Source organism: Oryzias latipes, chromosome 6 (assembly GCF_002234675.1).
Source record: "Oryzias latipes chromosome 6, ASM223467v1".
NCBI classification, from domain to species: domain Eukaryota; kingdom Metazoa; phylum Chordata; class Actinopteri; order Beloniformes; family Adrianichthyidae; genus Oryzias; species Oryzias latipes.
Window position 1 is genome coordinate 3,246,864 of NC_019864.2, and position 26,379 is coordinate 3,273,242.

General features: G+C 42.0%; 1 protein-coding gene across 3 annotated transcripts in view; it reads right to left on the reverse strand.

Moving 5' to 3' along the window:
* Positions 1-26,379, reverse strand: part of asz1 (ankyrin repeat, SAM and basic leucine zipper domain containing 1) — a 76,263-nt gene that overhangs the window by 21,874 nt on the left and 28,010 nt on the right. For all 3 annotated transcript variants that reach the window (XR_002289675.2, XM_004086224.4, XM_020701566.2), the window contains exons 5-10: positions 9,296-9,407; positions 8,944-9,078; positions 6,692-6,810; positions 1,011-1,083; positions 827-883; positions 77-189 (exon numbers count right to left, since the gene is read on the reverse strand). Coding sequence is in view for 2 of the 3 variants with exons in the window: in XM_004086224.4 (XP_004086272.1) it covers positions 77-189; positions 827-883; positions 1,011-1,083; positions 6,692-6,810; positions 8,944-9,078; positions 9,296-9,407 (609 nt within the window). In the remaining variant the exon portion in view is untranslated. The remainder of the gene's footprint in view (positions 1-76; positions 190-826; positions 884-1,010; positions 1,084-6,691; positions 6,811-8,943; positions 9,079-9,295; positions 9,408-26,379) is intronic.

The window sequence follows — 26,379 nt, forward strand, 5'->3', positions numbered from 1 at the left end:
GTCCTCCATCACTCAAAACAAAACATGTTAAAAACAGCATTTTCATGAGAATGCGTGTTTTAATAAAGCATCTTACCCATTGTAAACCACACGCAACTGGCACAGGGTGTTGAGGTCTATTTTATCCAAGTGGATCTGCTGCACAACATTCAGCACCTTTTCCTGATCCTCTGGGTCTGTGATACCAATCTTAAAAATGGAAACAAAATAGAAATGATGCTTACTTTAACTGTTGTGAGGAACCATTTTGTGGACTGTAATAGTAAGCCTAGTAGGGGTCTAGTATAACGATGAATAACATAAATTGCTGAATCAATTTGTATTTCTATGATCCAAATCGATCTGAGGCAAGGTGTTAATCGAATCTACCTATACCATTATTAAACTATATTAAAATGAAATAAATTGATAATATCAGTATTGGAAAATACCATTTGTATTGTCCCTAATGGATATTAGGTTTATTTCACTATAATGTAAAAACGACCAACACACATGATTGCAGCAAAAACTGATCAGCCAATCATTCCAGTCCAATGTGCGGAAACACTTTGAATTTAGCAAAGACGTGATTAATTTACACTTAAATATCTTGAAAGAAATGAAAGAAATCTGGAAAACTTCACCTGCACTGTTCGTTACCAAGTATTTATCTTTAAGTCACACTGGTTGAAGTTTTGGCAAAAGATGTCCTGGATTCATTTTAAGTCAGTGAATAGGACAGTTCAAAATAAACCAATACTAACTATAAATTGAATCATCAACCACAAATTATTATTATTAAATTATTACAATGCAGGTAATAGAAATGAGGGTTGTTTTTTACCTTCTCAAGGTCTTCCCTCTTCATGGTCAACAGGCAGCTCCATGTGATATCATTTTCCTGCGCTCCAGAAAAAAAACAAGAAAACCAAAAAGAAATTAAAAATGACTCAATTGCAGCTGCAGCTGTAGAAGATGAGTCTGCAAAGGGTGAAAGTCAGTGTGTCAGTGTGAAAGCGAGTACTTACAGTCATGACTTCAGTGAGGTGGCTCAAATTAAGGCCATGTAGAAGAAGCTCTAGATCATTAAGTCTAGTTACGCTGAGCAGAACAGAAAGAACAACACGAGTTTTAGAAAAAAAAAGTAATAACTAATTTGAGATGTGTTATATTACAAAACACAAGCCATTTTAGGCTTAAACTGGGAAAAACGATGAGACATTACCTAAATAGGTCTTACCTGCATCAGGAAGCAATCTGTCTATTTGCATCAATCTAATCTGCATTAATCTAAATCATGATTTGGGATTATAAATGGGTAAAACAAGATACTTAATGGTCAGAAAAGCACCATAACAAGAACAAAACTCAAAGTGAATGAATTGTTGGATCTTCAATTGAAAACAAAGTTACTGGTTTTGGTTTAAATGTGTTTCATAGACAACTAATCCTAGGAAGGGCAATTTGTGTCAACCTACTGCTGCTTGTGATTGGTGAACTGTTGTGAGGTAACCTTCCTATCTGAATAGTTAAAGTTATTTATCTAAAGAGTAATTTATGTATAATATTAGCATCACATAAATTGACCTGATATTTCTGTAATGATGTATCTTTATACATGAAACACAGTTGAACCTGTGCAGATAGTGTGCAGCAGGATATAACAATATGACAGTTGTCATAAATCAAAGGTCTTTTTAGGATCTTCAAGTTCAATTAGTACTAAGCAGGAAAAGGAGATAACACGATTGAAATGTAATCTCAAGTGAAGAGCAGCACCAAAAACCAGAGTGGAATCCAAGAATATAGTCCGCTTGAACAAATGAGTATACCAGTACAGTTCTTATAGAAGAGTGAAGATAAAGTACAGGTAAAGCATGTGTCACGTAATGGTAGAGCTCACTAGAAAATGTAAAAAAAAAAAAATTTAAAATTATGTACAAATAGAAATTACTTTTAGAGCACAAAAGAATCATAAAAAAGTCTAGAGAAATCCCATGAAGTGTGTGATTTAAGTCTTTTTGCGACAATTTCAGGCCAAGATTAAATTAAAAATGCAGCTATAAATGGTATCAAGCAGTGATTTTCAGTGTCACTGTGACTGAATGCAATATTTCTGACTGATAATAGCCTAGCAGCGTCTGCATGGATACACTTGTGAATGAAGTATATTATCACACATCAACAACACCACAGCCTTCAAACCCAACATGGGGTAAACCTAGAACCATCAAGCATCACTGCAGTTGGTATTCAAATATTACACTGACAGCAGAGAACAATGTATGGAATCTTAGGCGAAGAATTTATTGAGGTTTACTCTGAATTAGTGATAAGTATGATATGTAGGTATAAATAAATGATGTGGACAAGCTTCATTCTATTGACAAAGCTTTTTTTGTTGGATCATAATTTTTATTTTAGAAACATGAATAACCCCAATTCAAAAACAACAAATGTCCACGAATATATTTTTGTGGCTTGTTATGGATGCTTAATTTTATTTTGGTTTTCCAAACATCATTATTACTTATTAATGAATCACATAATATTGGTGGCCTCTGACTACAATAATCCACTATTTTAATGTAAAAAAAATGTTTTAAATAATTTGCCAAAAAGGAAAACCTGTTTATCCCAAAAGTCTAGATTAATTGGTTGCTGTGATTTTTCTGGTTCTGTTCTTGTGCAAAGATCCTTGCATCCCAGCAGAGGTGTGCCACCACACAATTTACACTTTACAAAAGAGTGTTGTGATGTCAATTACTGGTTCTGTTCTGTTCAGGCTGTTCAGATTTTATACGGTTTTATTGTTTTGACATTACGACCCCTATGGTGGCTCACAATGTCCTTATTGCACCATGTGATGGCAGCATACCCTGCCACACCCACAAACAACATGGCGGTAACCTCCCTTCAGCATTGCACACTTTCTTTTTAATATTATTTCAGATTCTCTATTCTTGAATAAATGCACACATTTCTTTGAGTTAAAATATACATTCATTATCTATTTTCAATAATTTCTAGCACATGTAAACTTGTTTAGTTTACTTATTTTGGTTTGTTTAATTAATGTCACCTGTTTTTGAGTTGCCAGTACTGAGGGTGCTACTGGTCGCTACGGGTGTGGCTGAGGTTCTGCTCCTGCAGCTGTGCTGTGAGGACTGGCAAAGGAGGAGCTCAAGTCTTCACAGCCTTTAAATACTCCAGCCAGGCAATTAGGAAGGCACCATCTACTGAAGCCTCCAGGGGAGAAACTAATGGACTTATTTAATGTTTATTTGCTTTGCATCTGTTGGTCATTTATTTTGTTCCACTTTTGATGATTTTCTCTTCCACTAAGAGACCAAGTTTTGTGTTTAGTCTTGTCTTTATAGTCTTTGTTAAATGTTTGTCTATTCATGTTAGTTCCCCCCCATGTTTCTCAAGTGGTCTGATCAGCCACTATATATGTTCCCCTGTTGTGTCTTTGGTTAGGTCAGTTTGTTTCTGTTACTTGGTCTGTTCAGTTGGTTAAGTTAAAGTTATTGCCTGAGTTAATTATGTTTCTGTTGACCTCTTTTACGGGCCCAGTTTGTTCATCTTTTTACATTTTTTGAGAAAAATTAAAAATGTCATTTTTGATAAACTTCTGTTGTCCTCATTGGCCGCTCGATCCATCACACACCATCAGGGCTTACCAAGCCTTAATACTGCTGTGGTTTGGTAGATGCTTGCAGTGCATGTATATATCCCATGCTATATGTGTTGTGCCATTACACATCATCTACGGCAATTCCTAACTAGAGATGTCTTTAGCCAGATACACAAGAGCCTGATATCCCATAATATATGCATTTTACCCATTAATTGTACAAAAAAACTGTACAGAGTGAGTGTGACATCACCTATATAAAATGGCTTACTGAGGCTACGTTCACACTGCAGGCTGAAACGACCCAATTCCGAATTTTTTGCCCCTAAGTGGCCCAATTCCGATCTTTTCATGACAGTCTGAATGACACAGATCAGATCTTTTCAATTGCGACCCAGGCCCCGTGGGTTTGCCGTCCTGAATCCGAATTGTAGCCGTTCTTTTCAATTGCGACCACCGTCTGACCGGCCAGGCGACTTGATTCCGAACTGTACGTCATCTACACGCAACAAACGTCATCATTTTGCGTTGAAGTAGGCGGGAACGAGAACGTAAACATCAACCATGGTGGACGATGCTGCTGAGATCAGTTAGTGGAAGGGAAGCGAGATCCCCGATTGGATTAATATTTGGGCTGATCGCTCTTTTCAGGCCAAACTCCAGGGCTCTTATTGCAACTGGGCGGTTTTTGAAAAATTTTCCAGATAAATGGCAGAGCGTGGTGTTGAACCTTTACAGCTATAACTTTTTTTTCTTTCTCCCCTTCCGACCGTCACCGTGCTCAGAAGCGCAGGGGACCCGAGGCGATCCTCCTCCTCCTCCCTGTTCTGATCCTTAGATTCTCCGGAATGGGTTAATAAAGAGTCCATAGCATTTATTTTGGGGGAAACCTTCTTTTATTACCGTCCTCCGTAACACACAACATGAATGCGCGCCCACACTGCCCCCCCCCCCCCCCCCTATTCTCTATCGCGGCACGCGCTTGCACACACACACGGGGCGCGCGGGCCCAACACATACACATTCCTCTTCCACAACAGTGGGTACAGACGATCCCGACTCCATTGCCTTCTTAAAATGAGAAGATTGTAATTGTGCTGCTCCTTCGTGAAAATAAATTTAATATTACAAAAAGAGCTCCGCTTTTGACAACACTGTTGTTGACATCTGCTCCGCAAACAAGTGACGTCGTTCACCGTTGAGTATTCTTCTGGCTTCTGCGCATGCGGGTCTCGTTTGGGTCGTGTCACGGTCACACTGGAGATCACAAAAGTTCGGATTTACTTGGAAATGTGAACGGTCTAGCAAACAAATCCGATTTTTTCAAAAAATCCGAATTGAGCATTAAGCCCTGCAGTGTGAACGTAGCCTTAGCTTCAACATAGTTAAGTCAGTTTAAGTTGGCATTTCTCCGTTATAGAGACACTGCAATTTGAAGCCGGATGTCATTAAGGTCTTTGGCCGAGTCGGTCTGAATCAACATTTCTGTGGCAACTACTGTTGCCAAGAGGGGGCGAGCTTGTTGGAAGTCCACACCCCTCCCACTGACAGCGGGCTTGAGAGAATCTGTCAATCCAATCTTTTAAACGTTTGAGGTAGGGGCCGGAGGATACCATGTGCTTTTACTGAGGCATCTGATTGGTCAGTCTGTAACTTCAATAACTTGCACTATAGAAATAATATTATGGAAAAAATAGGGTGAGCAAGAAGAATGGTTATTCTGAGAATAGAAAGACTGAGTAACAGCTGTTTATTTCTCTATAAAAGTGTAGCGGATTTTGGTGTATGGGAGATCATGCACAGGTACTTCCTGTTTGGAACACAATGGGGTTGGGGTTATTCCGTCCAGTTCTCTTATATAGTCAATAGTTAACTTGTTTCTTTCCTTTAGGAAACACAAGTTATACCTTTTCATTTTTGTGAAGCGTTGGGTCAGTGAGCAATCAAACTCCTGATGCACTATGAGGCCACTAAGAAACCAGTGGCATGCTGTGAATAGTTTTTTTTTTTTTAAACAAGGGCTCTTATGTGCCATACTAAACTTTAAAATCCATAAGGCATTTTATTCAATATCTCCAATAGCTACACATTCTAATTAATTAAAAATATCAAATTATCTTCTAAATTAACCCATGTTTATTGACCATCTAAACAAGCAAACCTTTTAAAACATTAATTGGAAAGCTGGTGTTGCACTGAGCATCTGACTGAGTCACATGAGGTGGAACTGAGCAGCTGACCGTGCTGCGTCAGGTATTTAATGGCGGCGCATGCACTTCATTTAGGAAAAGCACCAGCGAGTGACACGCCTCGTTAGCCAGTGTGTAAAGCATGCTTGCTTACCTGTGTGCAATCGAGTAGTCCTAATTCATCTGTTGAAGAGGCAGCCGGTAAGAAGTTACTTTATCTAAGTGTTAGAATATCGCAGTCGCTTGTTTCTTTGTTTGTTCAGTGTGTTGTGGGAACGAAGTGTACGCTTCGGAAGTGTTTGTGTGTACTTCATGTACCAGTCGGAACTTTCATTCTTAAGGACTTTGATGTTTATCCTATGGGTGTGGATTGTAAATTTTGTAAATTTATAGTGGGAAGTTTAATTATAAATGTGATTATTTGCTAAATAATGTGATTTCAAAGCAATTCTTAAATGTTTCTTTGTTTCTTTGTTTCAATTCTTAAATAGGAACGTAATTAAATTAGTTAACGTAAATGAGTGAGGTTGCTAATTAAGTGAGGCACTTCTAATTACATAAATGATTTGTTGTTAATGTGTACATGGAATCTGAATTTTTAAATGTTTATATCTATTATTGTGTGTGTTTAAGGTTTTTACCTATTTACTGCTGATTGATCAAATGGAAATTAAATAAAGATTGAAAAAATGATCTCAAGTGGCAGTCTGATTAAATCAATCTTCAATATTGGATGTTCAGCCCTTTTCAAGTGTGGGAAAAGCACACCAAAAAATTAGGAAACACTTGACAGCTGGATATCCTTTCAAAACACAATCCAACTGAACCACATCAATTAACATGCTTGTGAGGAAAAGGGCTACAAACCTGAGGCTTGTCTTACCTTTCTTTGGTTGGTGGGGTTTCACAGTTGGTTTTAAAAAACCTTGACAGGCTCTCCTCTGTGGAACCAAAGGCCCCAACATTATCGATTTGAGATGATGAATTTAAGATTTTTGCTATCTGTGAAGAGACATGCCAACATATCTTTAGCATCATCTGAGCTTGTGGCTTTCTATGAATAAAGGAGGTCAGAAAATATGACAATGCTTCAAGCTAATACTAGACTGTAAGTAATTAATTTGTACAACAATTTAAAATATGGTTTTAATCCTCAAGTACTCCCAAAGAAAAGTACCACATAAAGCTACCAAATAATGTGAGACAAATTACTTTACACTTAACATTTTATACAGTGACTTCCTTTTCTGCTTCTTGTTTATGACATCAGATCATAGTATGAAGGAAGAAAGCAGCAATTGTAAAAACTGCAGGTCTAGCTTATATTCTAAAAAAGAACAGCCACTGCTTCTGTGCTGTTCTTATCAGTGTTGCCAGATAGTGTCACAGTTTTCCAGCAAAAAAAGTCTTCTGAAAACCGCCAAACCCAGCAAAAAAATACACGGGATCAAGAGAGACAAGAATATGCAGCTGTTGTTTATTTTTCCCCTACTGGACTGATTAAACACCCGATCCAGTGATTTTGATTTTTCAAAGTAAAAGATTGTTCAAAATAAAAGATTGTTCAGACTAATAATAAAATGAGTAAAGTATTGAATATTTCTTCAGCGGACCGGCCTTCCATTCGCTTCAAACTCTGTCAGAGAGATGGAAACACGGGCGTCAGATTAAGACGCAGCTTTCACTGCGGGAGTTGAAGCAGACTTTCTCTGGGATGATCTTATGAACTCAAACATGGAAACATGATTACCATACAGAACTCTTTTAAATAATAACCCTGATCTCTCCACATTCTCCATGTCTACCAAACATTGACATACAGACACCGCTCCATGTAGAGATCACATGATAACATTAGCTGGTAGCCCCTCCCACACATGGCCGCGCTGTCAAGCTTTAAAGAACAAAATTTCTAAGAGGCGAGGCGGGGCGGGGCAGCACACCTCCAACAACAGGTTAGATGACAGAGCCTAGTCCATTAAGCGTCTCTGCCTGGTGCGTTCACGGAGCTCCAGGACATAAAGCTCCAACAGCCTAACTTGGTCCGCTGTTATATATTCATGAGGGAAAAAAACAGCTGAACCGACCCTTAAAACCGCCCAAACTATTTATCCGCCCGAAGTCATTTTTACCCGCAAATTTGGAACCAAAACCGCCCAATCTGTCAACACTGGTTCTTATCTGCTGTCAATGAACCTACTAAGTAATTTCTGAGTTCACTTGCAGATTTTATCATGCAAAAAGTCAGCAGCAGTCAGAAGCTGCGTTTCCATGGACTATCATATTCCTCAAATTGTATTTTTGATACTAAATTCCCCAAATGGAAAAAAGACTATTTCAAAAAACTCGCATTTATTGAAAAAACGTTTTTGTGCTTGGAGGTGGTTTTTGAGGCAAATCAGAATTGACATATTTTGCAAAACTGAAATTGAAACTTTTTTCAATTTAAATGAGTCATATGACCACAGGTAGCCAGTTTGTAGATAGCGATGGCAAAGCACTTCTTAGTAGGAACTGACTGCCGTGGACACTGCACAGCGGGCGCCACCAGAGGTCCCACAGAATCACACAGCTCATCAAAAGTTGAACGTGTCATGGAGGATCGCTGAATCCATAGCTCCTCTGTAAAAACACCTACCATCATTTCCCAAAATGGCTTCATCCGTAGCCGCTAGTGGCGTGGCAAAAATGTGAACGTATCTGCTGTCAATCAAAGTATTGACCGTCGCCATTTTTCTGAATGACTGATTCTGGTTTCTCTTTATTTTATTTATTTATTTATTTTCCACTAGTGTTTGTCTTTGTGTATTTTATTGTGCGGGGCTAATTGAATGTATTTTATTGCATTTGTTTTTGTTTTTATGTACAGCACCTTGAGCTGTCTTCTCGTCATGAAAGGTGCAATATATATAAAATTAATTTGAATTTGATTGAGTGGGTTTGTGCTTATCCGCATAATTATGATTTAATGGAAACTGGCAACACCAGCAGTTCACTCCCCTTTATGCAAATCAAACGGTGAATAAAAAAAATAAAAAAAAGAGAAGGTAATTTTTTTTATATTCTCTTTATACCAACACTGCAATCACTTAAAATATCGTCTTAGTATGGTGAGGCTGGGAATTTTTTAGGTACCTGTGGGTGCTTGAAGAATTCAGCCAGGTCAACTGGGCTCTTGCCGCTCTTGGTTTTTATGGTTTTGTCTACCCCCAGCTGGAGAAGCTTTAGCACTGCCTTTTCTCTTCCATACTTGACTGCTACAGCCAACGCCTGACAAATGGTACCAGCATCATATAAAAAGACCAAAGAGAGACCTGTTAACGTAGATTCCAACATTACAACTAAAGAAAAAGCGGAACCTAACATGCTTAAAGATCTATCTATCTATTTATATATCGATATTTACATGTATACAATACAAAATGAAAATAAACACAAAAGTTTAAAATAGACAGATCATACACACTCTGTAAAGGAAAGAACCTACTGTATATCCACTGCTGTCCTGGACATCGAGTTTTGCACCATGGGCCACCAGCAAGTTAATGACTTTACTGTAGCCCTCCCTGGCAGCAAGCATCAAAGAGGTCATCTGAGACCTGTGAAGTACAACAAACCAGAGATAAGAGATGAGAAAAGGAGTGAAACTTAGAAAAAAAATAGAAATAAAAACTGAAGTCGACTCTTAAGGAATTGTGAAAATCTGAGTATAGAAGGTAGGGCTGTCAACGATTAGTCGATGACGACGTCGGTTTAATGAACATGCATCCAGCTGGTGTTGGACACACCGGATCAGTGTCAGACATGCAAGTAGCGACAGGGAAAAGATTATTTTTCTTTTGTATACTTATGGTTTATTAGCACTTTTTTGCCATCTACAATAGGGAAAGGCTTGGTGCGCAAAGTCAAAGTGGTGGAAATCCCGCTAATCTTGCTCCAGGCATTTTGTTTTTTCAGAGGGCTCTGTTCCTATTCATGTCCGTCTTGGAGTCATACAAATCCCAACGAACACCATCCACAACTATTAATGTCTTCTTTGTGATCAAGTTTTTTTTTTTTTTTAACTTGTCCTGTCCAACAGCTAGGCAGGCAGATGAGAGCTGAGGGCCTCTTGTGTTGGACATATTTTACTTTAACAAGAGGGGTTATTAATCTTCAGACAAACCAAAGGCATGACTGAATAAACCCCTTTTGTAATTGAGGCCAAACTTTATTAATTTCATTTTGTAAGTCTTTGGTGTTGGACCGGACGGAAAATGAAAGAAGGGAAGAAGAGAGAGGGATGTTAGAGAGGGGGGGGTGATAGTGAGAGGGGGGGGTAAGACCATGAAGCAGCATAGAGCAGACAAGTTTACTGGTTGTTTATCATTACGGTACGGTTCAAATGTAGTACAAAAAGGGCGGGGCCTGGGTGGGGCGGGCTGGGGCGCTGCGTGGTCCTCTGGGCTTGGGTGTGGGGGTGCGTGGTGGGGGGGTGGGGTGGTGGTCTGGCTTGGCTTGGGGGGGTGGTCCCTTTGCCAGTGCTGGGGGGGGTTGGCGGGGGCCCTGCTCGGGTGGGGGGGGGCCAGCGGCGCCGGATGGGCTGCCCATCTGCACCTGGGGCTGGGATCGGCCCTTCCCTGGCTCTGGGACGGGACGGGACAACCCTCTCGGGGCCCCCGGTCGCTCTGGGTGTCAACCGCTTCGGCTGCGGGGTCTGGGGTGGGGTGGGGTGGGGGGCTTGTCGGCCCTGTCCTGTGGGGGGGCGTTCTGGGGGGGAGGGGGGGCCCATTATTAGTACGGGTCGGGGGGGCTAGCGGGTCGGGGTCTCCGCTGAGGCAATCAGTGGTTGCCTCGGCCGGTTGGCCTCCTCGGTCCCGTCGAGGCCTGACCAGAGCTCTTCTAGGGCCGGCGTCTGGGGGTGGGGGCCTGGGCTTGCTCCGGGGGGGGGCGACGCTTTCTGGCTCCTCTCTCTCTGTGTGGGGTGGGTGGTGCCGGGCCTGGGGTGTCGGCGCCTCCGGGGGTGGGCCCCTGGGCTGGGTGGCCCTGGCCCCTTTGCTGGGGGTGGGCTGGGGGACGGCTGTTTGACCACCGGGGGACAGTCTACCAGCTGTCCCCAACTTACCCCCTTCCTTATATAACCTCATATTAGGGTGAGGGGGTGGGGGATCTAGCCTGCGATGCGCCTTGGGGGGGGGCTACTTGGGAGTGGCCCCCCTCCTATGGTTGCCGTATGGAGTGGGCCCCCCCTCTTTCGGTTTTATTTGCACCTTAGACATGTAGGGTCCTTGGTAGGGGGGGTGCTTGGACATCACTGCCAGCAAGCAGCAGATGTCCTCCTGGCACCCTACCCGCCAATTTTAACCGCACCTTAGACATTTAGGGCCCCTTGGTGTGGAGGGTGAGGGGACATCACTGTGAGTAATCAGGAGATGTCCCCTTAGTGCCCTACTCGCCAATTTTAACTGCACCCCCCTTAGTACACACACCCCTCCCCCTTCAATATATACATTCAAACATAAACACACACACATGCACACAAACACCCTCTCAAACACCCATACACGCACACACATTTTACAAGGAAGGTGGGACCTGGGTCCATCTGTCCCCTACCCCTTCCCTGGTGGGGGGTGCGGGCCCCTTGGCGATGGCGGCCGTGTCCCTTGGGTGCCGGCTCCCTGGGCCCGGCGGTGCTCTCTCCGCGCGGTGGGGGGGTTCATATTACACCTGAGCCGGGGGTGTTCGTGTCCCTGGGGGGTGGGTCCTGGTCCTTGCCCCTGGGCGCTGGGCCCCGCCAAACTTCCAACATGGCCGAGCCTGGTCGGGCCATATTTATAACATCCCTTGTGGGCCGCCCTTTTTTCCCCGGGGTTCCCCCCTCCTGGGCGGGGGCGGCGGGCCCCTGCCTTGCTCCTACCTGGACCAACCGTGGGCCGGGTGGGTGGCTGCCTGGAGTGCGGAGCGGGTCTCCCTTGGGGGGTCCTGGCTCGTACCTGGGGTCGGGGCGGGGGGATGCCCGGAACTCCTGGGTGGTGGTGGGGTGCTCGTCTGGGGCTGAGGGCGTCCCTCTCCGGTGGGGCCCTGCGTTGGGCTCTTCCGGCGCGGCGGGGGGCTGCTTTCCTGGCTGGGCTGGGGCGGCGCTCTCTTTCCCTCTGCGCCTCCCTGCTCTCTGGCTCTGGGGGCCTCGCGGCGGTCCTGCTGGCCCTGGCCTGGGTGGCGGTCTTGGTCGCCCGGGGGGCGGTTGTTCCCTGCCTGTTCCCGTGTGGCGTTGGGGGAATTCCGGCTGCCGCTGCTGCTGCGGCGGGGGTATGGGTGTGGGGGTGGCTGGGCGCTCCTCCTCCTTCTTTTCACATTCCACCATCCATTTTAGAAGAACATAAACACTCACCTGAGCACAGGTGTTAGCTCACCTTTGCACTAATAGTTTGCATGATTGAATGAATGAAAGATTTCACACTAGTTGGTTTAAAGGCATAGGTATGCGTTCGTGAACACTATCTGTTTTGTGTGCATGTTGACATGTGGACATTTTTGCGGCTAGCAGGTGTGTTGATAATATTTGAGTGTGTGTGAACAGGCCCCGCCCTTTTTGTACTACATTTGAACCGTACCGTAACGATAAACAACCAGTAAACCTGTCTGCTCTATGCTGCTTCATGGTCTTACCCCCCTTCCCCTCCTATTATCACCCTCCTACCCCCCCCTCTCTCTAACGTCCCTCTCTCTACTAGTGTGAAATCTTTCATTCATTCAATCATGCAAACTATTAGTGCAAAGGTGAGCTAACACCTGTGCTCAGGTGAGTGTTTATGTTCTTCTAAAATGGATGGTGGAATGTGAAAAGAAGGAGGAGGAGCGCCCAGCCACCCCCACACCCAGACCCCTGCCGCAGCAGCAGCGGCAGCCGGAATCCCCCCAACGCCACACGGGAACAGGCAGGGAACAACCGCCCCCCGGGCGACCAAGACCGCCACCCAGGCCAGGGCCAGCAGGACCGCCGCGAGGCCCCCAGAGCCAAAGAGCAGGGAGGCGTGGAGGGAAAGAGAGCGCCGCCCCAGCCCAGCCAGGAAAGCAGCCCCCCCCGCCGCGCCGGGAGAGCCCAACGCAGGGCCCCAACGGAGAAGCACGCCCACAGCCCCAGACGAACATCCCACCACCCAGGAGTTCCGGGCATCCCCCCCGCCCCAACCCCAGGTACGAGCCAGGACCCCCCAAGGGAGACCCGCTCCGCACTCCAGGCAGCCACCCACCCGGCCCGCGGTTGGTCCAGGGAGGAGCAAGGCAGGGGCCCGCCGCCCCCGCCCAGGAGGGGGGAACCCCGGGGAAAAAAGGGGGCCCACAATGGGTGTTGTAAATATGGCCCAACCAGGCTCAGCCACTGTTGGAAGTTTGGCGGGGCCCAGCGCTCAGGGGCAAGGACCAGGACCCACCCCCCAGGGACACGAACACCCCCGGCTCAGGTGTAATGTGAACCCCCCCACCATGCGGAGAGAGCACCGCCGGGCCCAGGAAGCCGGCACCCAGGGGACATGGCCGCCGTCACCAAGGGGCCCGCACCCCCCACCAGGGAAGGGGTAGGGGACAGATGGACCCAGGTCCCACCTTCCTTGCAAAATGTGTGTGCGTGTATGTGTGTTTGACAGGGTGTGTGTGTGCATGTGTGTGTGTTTATGTTGGAATGTATAAATTGAAGGGGGAGGGGCGTGTGTACTAAGGGGGGTGCAGTTAAAATTGGCGAGTAGGGTACTAAGGGGACATCTCCTGATTACTCACAGTGATGTCCCCTCACCCTCCCCACCAAGGGGCCCTAAATGTCTAAGGTGCGGTTAAAATTGGCGGGTAGGGTGCTAAGAGGACATCTGCTGCTTGCTGGCAGTGATGTCCAAGCACCCCCCCTACCAAGGACCCTACATGTCTAAAGTGCAAATAAAACCGAAAGAGGGGGGGCCCACTCCATACGGCAACCATCGGAGGGGGGCCACTGCCAAGTAGCCCCCCCCCCAAGGCGCATCGCAGGCTAGACCCCCCACCCCCTCACCCTAATATGAGGTTATATGAGGAAGAGGGTAAGGACAGCTGGTAGACTGTCCCCCCGTGGTCAAACAGCTGGCCCCCAGCCCCAGCCCCCCCCCCAGCAAAGGGGCCAGGCCCACCCAGCCCAGGGGCCCCACCCCCGAAGGCGCCGACACCCCAGGCCCGGCACCACCCACCCCACACAGAGAGAGGGGAGCCAGAAAGAGTCATTTTTTCCAACCTGATATGATCAAACAGCAGATTTCTGTGTTGATTTATGTTTATATTTTTCTTCTTTTTCAAATTTATTAAAATAGTTTTTTTGGCAATACAAAGAGTTATGAAAATGAAAGATGCTAATCCTTCTTCTATACGATGGCACTCATGTCACCAAGCACACAAAGTGACGGTGAAGCTGTGATTGAAACCTTAAGCCAGACTGATAAATCGGCACATACCTGCTGCCAGAGAGCCTGGACAGGTGTGCAGAACCACACTGCATGCATGTAACTGTCAGGTAGATTACTATCACAGTGCTCACAAATGTTTGAGTTACTGAGACCCATCTTGAACAGCCTCTGTCCAGTGTAGTAAATTCTGTGAAGAGTTTTGAGATGGATTAGCTGCAAATTTGGACTTTTTGTCAGTTTAAAGGTGTTTAGACAGAGTTCTGACCAGAAGCTTTCATCTGTGCTGATGCTCAAATCTGCATCCCATTATGTTGTTGGAAGGGCAATATTGTTATCTAAATTACATAAAAGTTTGTATATTTTGGAGAGAGTTCTATTCATTGAAAAATTAATCAGAGTGGTAACTACATCTGGTAGCTTTAAATCGTCGTCTTTATATTTATACTTTTTAGTCATACTTGATTTAAGTTGCTGATATTCCAAGAAGTTATTTATTCCATGTTTGTCTTGAAGTTCCTGGGGAGTTATGAATCTTCTATCAATAATTACGTGCTCTAGTTGTTTTATGCCCCTTGCTTGCCAAGCTGGGAAGTGAATCATTTTTTTGTTTATAAGGATGTCCGGGTTGTTCCAGATGGGTGTCATTTTGCACGGTTGAATTGATGATTTTGATATTTTGAGAAATTCCCACCAGGCTGTTAAAGTGGCGTTTATATTAATAGTTTTGAAACAATCCTGTTTTTTAACTGTTTGGCTAATAAATGGTAGCTGTGACAGGTTGATCTTTCCACATAACGCCTGTTCCAAGTCTAACCATGAGTTGGTTTCTGGATTATTTTTTAACCATTTTAAGATGTATTGTAATCTATTTGCAAGAAAGTATTTGTGGAAATTAAGTAATTCTAATCCTCCACAGCTTTTTGCAGATTTTAAAGTTTTTAGACTAATTCTTGCAGGTTTATTGTTCCATAGAAAGCTTGATATGGATGAGTCTAAAGGCCTGTTCACACCGGGACGAATTTCGCCGGCGATTTTCGCCGACGTTGAACGCCTCGTGACTAAACAAAGGGCACCAATGAGAGTGTGCACACCGACGCGAAAAAACGCCACGCGCCAAAGCGTCAAAAAAAAAACCCGCCTCGGGTTCGTTTTTTTTTATTCGACCAATGAGAATGGCGCTTTTGCACACGTGTCTGGAGCTTCTGAAGTTACAGTAAAACACAACTTGGGGGCGCTCAAACACAAAACTGCCTTGCTGAGCACACATACCAGCGAAGAAGATAGACGCCAAGTAGCGTCTACGCTGCCGCAAAGAAATAATGACGGACATTCTAAAATATCCCCTTACCAAGTACCAGTTGGAGCTACTGATGCTTGAAATATTCATGTTTTCTTTGTATTATTCTGACAAGCGCGTAAATACTTGCTCTCTTCTTCTGAGTGAAAAGCGACTTTAAGAATCGTAAAGTTGCGCAACACCACCTTGTGTACAGGAGTATTTCTGTTTACATTAAGCGCCATCTAATGTCAGGGAATGAAATTGCATGTTCGCTCGGCTCACCGTCAGCGAAAATCGCCTGGGTGTGAACACAAAAAACGTGGCGAAAAACGCTGGCAAATAACGCCTGGCGAATATTCGTCCCGGTGTGTACGGGCCTTAATGTTTTGAACCATTTTAATGGCGGTTGTGTGGGAATCATTGAGAAGAGATAATTAACCTTGGGTAAGATTTTCATTTTAACCATGGCTACCTTGCCCATAAGGGACAGAGGCAGGTTGGTCCAGCGTGTTAGATCGTCCTGTATGCTTTTCAGTAATGGGGTGTGGTTTAGCTGCACCAGTTCTGATAGTTTGGGGGAAAAGTAGATACCCAGATATTTGATATTTCCTGTTTTAACTGGAATTGTGAGTCTTTTTTCCATATTCCTGTTGAGTGGTAATAAAACAGACTTATTCCAATTAATGGAATAGTCTGATATGAAGGAGAATTCATTTATGATCATTGCTGTTTCATTTACAGAATGTAAATTCCTTAAAAACAGTAATATGTCATCCGCATAAAGACTAATTTTATGATGGCTGTGTTTGGATTTTATTCCTATAATGCTCTCATTCTGTCTTATTGCTGCAGCTAAAGGCTCAATGAATATAGCAAAAAGAGAAGGAGAGAGTGGGCAACCCTGTCTGGTTCCTCTTCCAAGAAAAAACCTGTTTGAAGACTATTTATTAGTTCTAACTGATGCATTGGGTTGTAATATAATATTTTGATCCAATTGATGAATGCTTCTCCAAAACCAAACTTATGGAGGGCAGCAATAAGGAACTTCCAATTTACTCTGTCAAAAGCTTTTTTCAGTATTTTGTTTTTTCAGAGGGCTCTGTTCCTATTCATGTCCGTCTTGGAGTCATACAAATCCCACCGAACACCATCCACAACTATTAATGTCTTCTTTGTGATGAAGTTTACAACGGTTGGTATTTCCATGTTTTGAAGCGGGCACCACCAACACGTCACCACCGAATCAGAGTCCCTGATTGGACACAGTTCTGCATTGCTGCGATTTAACGTGAAAAAGTTCAACTGGTTGAACTGTCGATCAATGAACGGCCGATTTATATGTAGAGCTTGCGACCAGACTTAAAAACTTAAATAGTGACGTACAATCATGGGTGTTCCAAATGCGGAAGCCCAAAATTCTGATCTGCGCCATTGACTGTCGACTGGGGAGAAGCCGTTGCACACAAGAAGCGGCTGCAACACTTACAAATAGCATCTTTAACGTGTTTCTGGAAGGAATGAGATCTCCGTCAGTGGTTGAAGAGGAGGGATTTTCAGACATGATTGGGATTCTGCAGCCTGGCAACCATCTTAGTCCATTATGCAAACTAATGGAATACAAAATTACTGAAGAATATTTTACTGTTCATGCAATACAGTAAAATCCGTGTTCATTAAAATATGTTTTGCCTACTATTTCAATGAGAAGTTTAGACAACGATTTAGTGCAGGGATCAGGAATCCTATAGTTTCCAAACAAATTATGTTTTATAGTTGTTGACTACGTTAATCAACTTGAAATAATTGTTAGTGACAGCCCTAATTAAAGAATGTGTTATGTGAAGAAACTTGAGCTGATATGACAACAGAAAAATAATGAAGATACAAACTGTCAAAATGAGAGAAAAAGGAAAAATTCTGGGGATTTGATATAAGAGAAGTGAGCTGAGAAACACCAGAGGGCAGCAGTCACCACACTGTGGCATGCATCATTTCATTTAAAAGATTATGTTGGAAAGTGAATATCACATACCCTCAAAACAGGTCATGCTCTCACTGAAACATGTCTCATTTAAATATTAAACAATTAAAAGAGAAGCAGAAAACTAGGATCCAATGTGACATTAGTGATTCCATATGGTGGTCATGTTAATAATAAATATGTGAAGTATCAGAACAGTGTGGTTTAACCCTTGTGCTATCCTAATAATAATAATATTATCCTGAAGATAATATTAAAACAGCCAGTATCTCACCTAAAGACTTCAAATGTACATGTCCATGAATTATCATGTGAATGTGTGCTACTTTAGCAATAAATAATGTAAAAGTTCTTTTGAGCAGGCTGTACTTTTGATGTAGCATTATATTGTATGTTTCTAGTGTTGTAACTGCCTGTATGACATTCGGTATGATGCAGTGATTATTTTAGTGAGTATCTGCAGGAAAGGATCTGTCTATACCTACTTTAGTCTTAAGACTAAATTAAAAATCTTTTCATCAGTACGTTGAGCTCAAACCAAAAATTCTGTATTTACAACATACCATGAATAAACTAAAATGAGATATGTAGTCCTAATATGCATGAATGTAGATTATTTCTTAAATAACCACCAATTTCCACCTACTACTATACTGAAATATTCCAGTATAAAAAATAAAAAGCTGTGGTCAGTTTATACATTATATTTTGTAATATTTTAGGTGAATAAAAAAGAATACATTTTTTAAATAAACCTGACAATTTGAGATTTGTGTTTGGTAGATGATGTCTTGGTTGTGACAGAGCTCATGTCCACCTGTAGTCTGCTCTGATGTGAATCCCTCAACTGAACTCTCTTTACCAATGTAGCACTGTTTATAAGCTCTGTTACACCAAAGAAAGTCTTTCAAAAAAGTCCTTTATTTTTGTATAAACATTGGTGGTAGATATGGTAGGAGTTTACATTAGGCTTTCTAAAAATGAATCTGTTCTCTTTGGTTCTAATTTTAATGGCTAGTTAAAAGACTGAACAAGAGACACTACTTACAACAAAATTGGGGACGTTGTAATTTACTTAACTGATGTTCCTATTTGGTCTGAATTTTAGAAAAATATGTAAAAATTCCCTTTCAATTCAATTGAGTTTTACTTATGTAACCCAATATTACAATAGTTGTCTGAACAGGCTTCACCAATTTTACAAAACAAAAAGATCAATTATAAAATACAATTGCTGATTACTAAACAGACTAAGCTAAACTGGGCATCTCTGCCCTTAGATAAGGGGTTCTCAATGTTTTTGTAGCGGAGGGCCAAATTACAAAAATCGACACTAGACTGGGGGCCAATTTTGGTGGAAAAAAATTGTATAAACAGAAAAAGTTGTTTTTAATAACTTCAATGATCAAATGTACAATTAATCAGGTCTTTCAGATGTTTTCCCAGTTGCAGTTGGAGGTTGCTGCCCGCAGATCTTCCACTTTTTTAGTATTTGTATCATTTGACCGACTTATTTCTTCAAACTTTCCTGTTTTGCTCCGGACAAACCATGGCAGCCACTTTAAGCATACATTGTTTTTACAAACTCCCCATCACTTAAAGGCTTGCTACGCCGGGCCATTTCCAAAGCCACAACATAGCTAGCCTCTGTCACAGCTTCACTGGATTTAACTAATATTTGTAAACAAATTCAAATTCAAATTAATTTTATTTATATAGTACCTTTCATGTAAAATAAAAAAACAGCGCAAGGTGCTGTGCATAAAAAACAAGAATGCAGAAGACACCAATCCCCATTCATGCAATAAAATAATTAAATAAGCCCCACACAATAAATTACACAAAAACAAACAAGTAAAAGCGAAATGACTAAAGAAAAAAGCTAACGAAGAGAGAACCCAGAAGGCGCCGTCTGCCCTGTCCCCCTGTTGGCCGGGGTGACGGCATAGACCCAAACACCCCAGCTAAGGGTGCGAAAACACTCGTAAACAGTCTAACTTGGCTAAAAGACATTAAACAAATAAATACATGTTAAAAAAAGATTAAAAAGTGTTGGACCCAGGATGGAGCCTAGGGGCACCCCACGTGTCAGTTTGTGCCTTCTAGATGAAAAGTCATTTAAATTAACAATAAAATCTCTGTGGGTTAAGATTTAAACCAATTAAAAGCTGTTCCACTAATTCCAACCATGTCGTGGAGTCTATTTAAAAGGATAGAGTGGTCAACTAAACGTTATCTGCTGTGCAGCATAGCCTCGTTGTTGTTGTTGGAGCTTATTGTTGCGCTCCTCGCCGGTGTCACATAATTTGTAACATAGTGACGATTTATATTAAATCCTTTGAGCATTGCACTTAACTGCTAGCAAATACGGCACATGACTTTATCCAGCCCATGAGGTACGACAAAGTAAGCATTTGTCCACTTAGCTTGAAAGCGCCTTTTCACTTTGCCAACACAACGTTTTTCCTCAAAGATACCTGCTCTGGCTCTCTTTTATTGAGGGCCACAAAAAATCTTCCCGCAGGCCGCCATTGGCCACCGGGTAACTCTTTGAGAACCTCTGCCTTAGATCCTCCTTCTCGGTAAGGAAAAACTCCTTTAAAAAAAAAAAACGGATTCCAGGGGGAAAAAAAGAAGAACCATTTGTATAAGTTTGTTATTCATTACCAGAAAAATTAAACAAAATTATAGTCCCAAATAAACATTGCTCGTCTCAATAGCTGGAATTTCCCCCATTTGCAGCAAAGACTGCCTGAAAGCAACGTCTCATCACTTGAAATGCTCCTCGCTAGCCTCATGATGTGGTTCTGAGGCATTCCACTCTTCCAGCCATGCTATTGACCATTATTTCAATGAACAGAATGGTAGACCATTGCTGCATTGTCCAGGTCACCTGGTCCTGTGCCCACTCCCAACGTTCATGGCTATGTGTTGTCACATGTAACAGTCATCTGGCGTTAAAGTCAAGAGGGGGAGTTGGTAGTAAATGGTTTGTCTGCAAACCTTAGTACCCCAACATCTCATAAATAATACGCACAATTTATTGTACAGCTGTGTGGTGTTTTCAGAACCATGTCAGAGTGCAGAGGTCCTTAGATACAGGTAATGGTTGTGGTCTGTCTCTGGTGGGATTCCACTTCTGGGTCTGTCCCAAACTTAGCCAGTAGTTCTGTGTCTTGATGCAAATCTGCTGATGACACTTTGGGACTTAATTCACCAGCAACATCTGGCTGCCTACTACCATCCCGAAGGCCAGGTGGCACTGCTCGTCTGTTAAGCAATGTCATGTGTTCATGGCTGTTGGAATGATAACTTGGAATGACTTACTGACAAAATCAGCTTCTAATTCCCTGAGAATCTTGAACGGTTTATTTTATATATTTTTGGCCTCATTAAGTCAGACACACTGTAGACAGTGAGACCATAATGTAGGCAACATAAAATAAGGCCTGTCTATCACCTTAGAACATTTGCCTTCCCATCCTGAAAATCTGTTAAGTAAAACAAACAAACTATACGGTCCCTGACAAGTCTTGTCGCTTATCCATTTTGTAGAAACAAAAGCGTATAACCTCACTTTTAATTAATCCATTGGTTTCAGAAATGTCTCATATGAAAGCTAAAACCCTCCCAAATTATGTTCAATATACTAAAATAAAATTGCTTCACTGAAGAAAGATTGATCATTTAATGAACACAGAAAGGTCACATTTTGGCAAGACAAAAGTTTTGTTGCGTCGTCATATGATGCACCCAATCCTAGATTACAGCCTCACCTGTGATCAATTACTGATCAATCAATTAGTCGGTGTGTATAAAAAGAACCCCAGCACACCAGGCCTTCACATCAACTGCAACTTGACCTCTGACAACATGCCTAAGATTCACCCTGAGACCAAAGCGTTGATTATCAAGAGGCTGCAGACCAGATCCACTGCTGAGGTGGATGACACCTTCAATGTGTCTCAGCGTCAAGTACAAAGAAGAAGAAAAAGATTTGAAGAGACTGGAGATGTTTTTGACAATCCCAGGTCCGGCAGACCCCGCAAGACAACTGCTCGGGAGGACCGTTTGTTGGTTGGAAAATCCAAGGCCAGCCCCTTTTCCACTGCAGCAGAGCTCCACCAGGCCTGGTCACCTTGAGTTCCTGTGTCAACCAGAACAGTTTGTAGAATTCTGTCTCAAAATGGCCTCCATGGTCGAATCAGTGCCCAGAAACCAGCACTAAACAAAAGGCAATTGAAAAAACGTGTGGCATTTGCCAAGGCCCACAGCCTGCTAAAAGGATGGACGCTGGAAAAGTGGCAGAAGGTGGATTTCTCAGATGAGTCTTCAGTTGAATTACATCACAGCCGCCGCAAGTATTGCAGGAGACCAACTGGAGCCCGCATGGACCCAAGATTCACCCAGAAAACAGTTAAGTTTGGTGGCGGGAAAATCATGGTCTGGGGTTACATCCAGTATGGGGGTGTGCGAAACATTTGCAGGGTGGAAGGCAATATCAATAGCCTAAAATATCAAGAAGTATTCGCTACCTCTTACATTCCCAACCATAAAAGGGGTCAAATTCTGCAGCAGGATGGTGCTCCATCGCATACTTCCATCTCTACATCAAAGTTCCTCAAGGCGAAGAAGATCACGGTGCTCCAGGACTGGCCAGCTCAGTCACCAGACATGAACATCATTGAGCATGTCTAGGGTAGAATGGAAGATGAAACCAAAGAATCTTGATGAACTCTGGGAGGCATGTAAGACTGCTTTCTTTGCTATTCCTGATGACTTCATCTATAAATTGTATGAATCATTGTCAAACCGCATGGATGCTGTCCTTCAAGCTCATGGAAGTTATACAAGATATAAATATGGATCTCACAGTAGCACTACTTAATTCACTGATGTTATGCAACATATTTTTGTTTTTGAAGTAAATTAGTTGTTAAATTTTCACATCACTCTCTGTAGGCAACAAAACTTGTCTTGCCAAAATGTGACCTGTGTTCATTAAATGATCAATCTTTCTTCAGTGAAGCAATTTTATTTTAGTATATTGAACATAATTTGGGAGGGTTTTAGCTTTCATATGAGACAATTCTAAAACCAATGGATTCATTAAAAGTGAGGTTATACACTTTTGTTTCTACAAAATGGATAAGTGACAAGACTTTTGTCAGGGACTGTACGGCATCAACAGAGTTGTTGACAATATCCCTAACTTTTTGTGAATAGTTTTAGATCCATCAGGAATATACACAGGAATTTACAACTGTTGTTGTTACCATTTTATTTTATTCTTTATGTCAGAAAAGTAAATGAATATGTCACCTTCCAAGACAAGATCGAATGTTATTCTATAAAATGGAGTAGGAGAAATGAAAGCATAAAACATGGACATAAAAGGTGGAAGGCAAACAGATTATGAAAGTATACAAAAATGATATAACTCATGTCATAAAATCTGGTTTTAGATAAAATGTTAAATGAATAAAAGAAAGGGATCAACAGAATCATTTCACCATAAAAAAGAGGGAAGTTAATGTTGTCCTCCAGGAGTGGCTGCTTTAAGAACAGATTAAAATGTCTTAACATTTCCTTATGAGCTGCTGTTGTCCCTCTTTTTTTTTTTTTTTACATATTTAGCACTATAGAAGTTCAAATTAGTAATAAATTAGGTCGCACTAAAAGCGTCCTGAGACAGGGGTCATGTTTGTAAAAGAGGTGTGAGTTTGAACTGTGCGTCAATGGTTTTTAAGCCTCTGCACTAAAAAAAGTGCACATTTCCACTTAACAAATTCCAAGAAATCACTAGTTAATGTTCAATGTACACTCAAACAACAAAACAAAGGCTCTGACATGTCTGACAACCATCTTTCCTAACATCCTTCCCTGTGGATCAGTCACTATCTGTTAAACCCCAGAGAATCAGATAAAAGGGGTCATTTTTCTTTCAACTTGTCGTGTGTTGTTGTATCTTCCCCATGCTAGATTTGTTGAGATGGCATCAAGGTCACTCACATTCTGTTTTAGCTAGTGTTGTGTGCTCCCTGTCCTTCAGACTGTGAGTTCTGTTTAGTCAAAGGATTGATGGACCAACAGCTCAATGTACAAACTGTTCTCTACCTAAAAAATGAGGCACTACAAATCCTATGAGCTACTGAGTTTTACAACACCTACATTATCACAGAAGAGTAAAAATATGAAAAACGATGAAGTTTCAATTTACAATTCAATTAAGCGTGAAATGGATGAGCTCCAGCAGCCAAACCAGCGGTGAAGTCTAAGACTTGGTAGCTTGCTTGGAAGCAATCCTTCTCTTCCTAAAATAATTTTCACATTTGAGCAGTCACTTCTTTAAGAAAGCAGACAAAGAGACGGACATCTATTAAGAACCTTCATATAAAATGTGAGAATAATTAATTAAACTGATATACACAACTCACAACGGGTTAGGGATATGGAGAAAAAAACAAGAACGTTCTTTAAACAAATCCTTTTCACTTTAGCATCAATTTCAACATTCTGAGGGTATAAAAAGTTGATTTTGCTAGCACATCATTCCAGGTTTAAACAGCCATGAACAAACACCGTCGTTTAACAGACGACCAGCACCTACTGGCCACAGGTGTTGCTGGTGAAGTTGGTGAGTCTCAAAGTGTCATCAGTTTGTGACAGACCCAGGAGTGGAGCCCCACCAGAGACAGACCACGACCAGTACCTAAGCACCTCTGGACTCTGACATGGTTTAATGTGGTCGTCAGCATTGCTGGAGAGGATGAGGTGAGGTCAGGTTTCAGCATGGTACCCAAGGTTCGCCTTGTTGGAGGAGGTCCAACTGTCTAGACAGGCATCACCAGTCAACACAAAACTGATTAGGTTATTGTAGATGTTCGGTTACTGGAGGGTCTTCTCTCAGAGACATCATTGAACCAATCATCATCCCCAATTCCACCAGCACACCACCAACTTTCTGTTCATAGATGATAACACTCCACCACCTGGTGCCAGAATTGCCGCAACTCAACCTCAGGAAGTGGGACTGCCTCATATGGTAAGGCTATCTTTATTATTGTCTCAATTTTGCTAAACGAAAATGGTGTTTCTTCTCAATCATTATTATTAATATCAGAGGGAAGTTTAACTTATTTACTTACAATTCAGACCAAAAATGAAATATGCACATGGTAAATATCAATATGCCTACCTTTTTGTGAGAAGTGTAATTGATGGTCTAATTATAAATCCGGAAAAATAATTGTAATGTATTAGTCATAAAAAATAATGTATTCTAATTATGCTTATTTTACCGTACTGTTATAAATTGTATGTAATGTTATGAAGGAAAAATTGAAATTAATGTGCAGTGGTATTTCTGGATTTCCCCTCATAAACTTAATGAGCTTTGCTGAGTGCAGAACTTGAAGTGCAGAAAGACAAGAAAAGGACACGTGGACGCAACGCATCCACATCTTGTGCCTGCATTTCTGAACTTAGAGAAATGACAGAATTTTTGTTTACAGTGAAGCAGTGGGCGTGCAGCTGGTGTTAATCAGTGGTTTGATATTCGGACGTAAGAGGGGCTGAGAGGGAAACAAGATTTTATCCGCTAAACCCACATTGACCTCACTTTCTGCTGATCCTTTGGATTTGGGGGGCAGTGCCCACTCTTTTCACTACCTTAGCCTTTCTTACATTTCTTCACATATTTTGTCTGAGAAAAAACTTTCAAGTCTGTTCATATGTTCTATAAGGGTTTTATGGGGATTTCATGAAGGTACCCAGGCACTGAAGGAGCTGCATGGGGTTCGGGGCAGACTGTGGAATCTTCCTTTGCTATCTAGTTCTCATGCTTACTTCATCCATCAATATAATTTAGAACCCAGCATAAGGAGTAAACTAATGTGTTTCCATAAAAAGCCTTTTTTGTACAATTTTAAACAATTTACAGTCTTGATAAATGTTGAAGCAACAAAATGTTCCTGAAAAACCACTAACCCTTAGCTGTGTCCATCCACAGACGACTGTGTGAACCTGAGCAATGGCCTGGCAGCAAGCCAAGCATGGTTAGCTGATCAGATTATCAGACAGGTTTATATGCTGTGGACAACTCTGAAGGGACATTCTGCTTTCATGCAAGGGTTTTAAGTGCTGCCCACAATAGTTAAAACCTGTGTTAAATAAATCACGTCTGAAAAATGTACCTTATTTAAACAGTGTTGGATGTATTTATGAAGACAACTACAATTCAACGTCAAACAAAGCCAATTTACACACAGGGTTTGTCACACCACACAACGTGAGTGACCCGCCATGTTCACACCACATTTATGTAACTACTAAGTCAATGTGATTGTTGTAAAAATCTTAACAACTGAATGCTTTTATGGACAGTAAGAGCATGTCCACTGAAGATAAGGTCAATTCATTCATAAAACTGTGACAAATGTATAACTTTTTACTGCTTTTTAAATGTTAACCAAGTTCATAGATTAAACCCTCTCCTACCATAAAACTGGTCTGGTAATTGAATCTCTTCTTCTTTGTCTCTAATTTTGCTCTTCAGATACATTAAGGAATTCTTTCCCTTGAAGGCTTTCTGTCTGCTCGATCAGTTTTATTTAAAATAATGAAGTTGTAGTGGCAGTAAATTAAACCAAGTTTCTATTGTTAATGCTTCCTACAATAGTTCTGGGTCCTAATGGCCTCTAACTGAGAGTGACCACATGAACATACCCAAGAGTCCTACACCCTGTAACTGTGCCTGGAAAGTCTCACATCCAGAACATATTCCAAACAAGGAGTAATTCTGAACAAGATAATATTCTGAAAAAAATGTTTTAATGTGTTGTTTTTAATGGAAATTCTGAATAATTTACATTAATAGAACCCATCAACCTTAAAGTGAATTATAT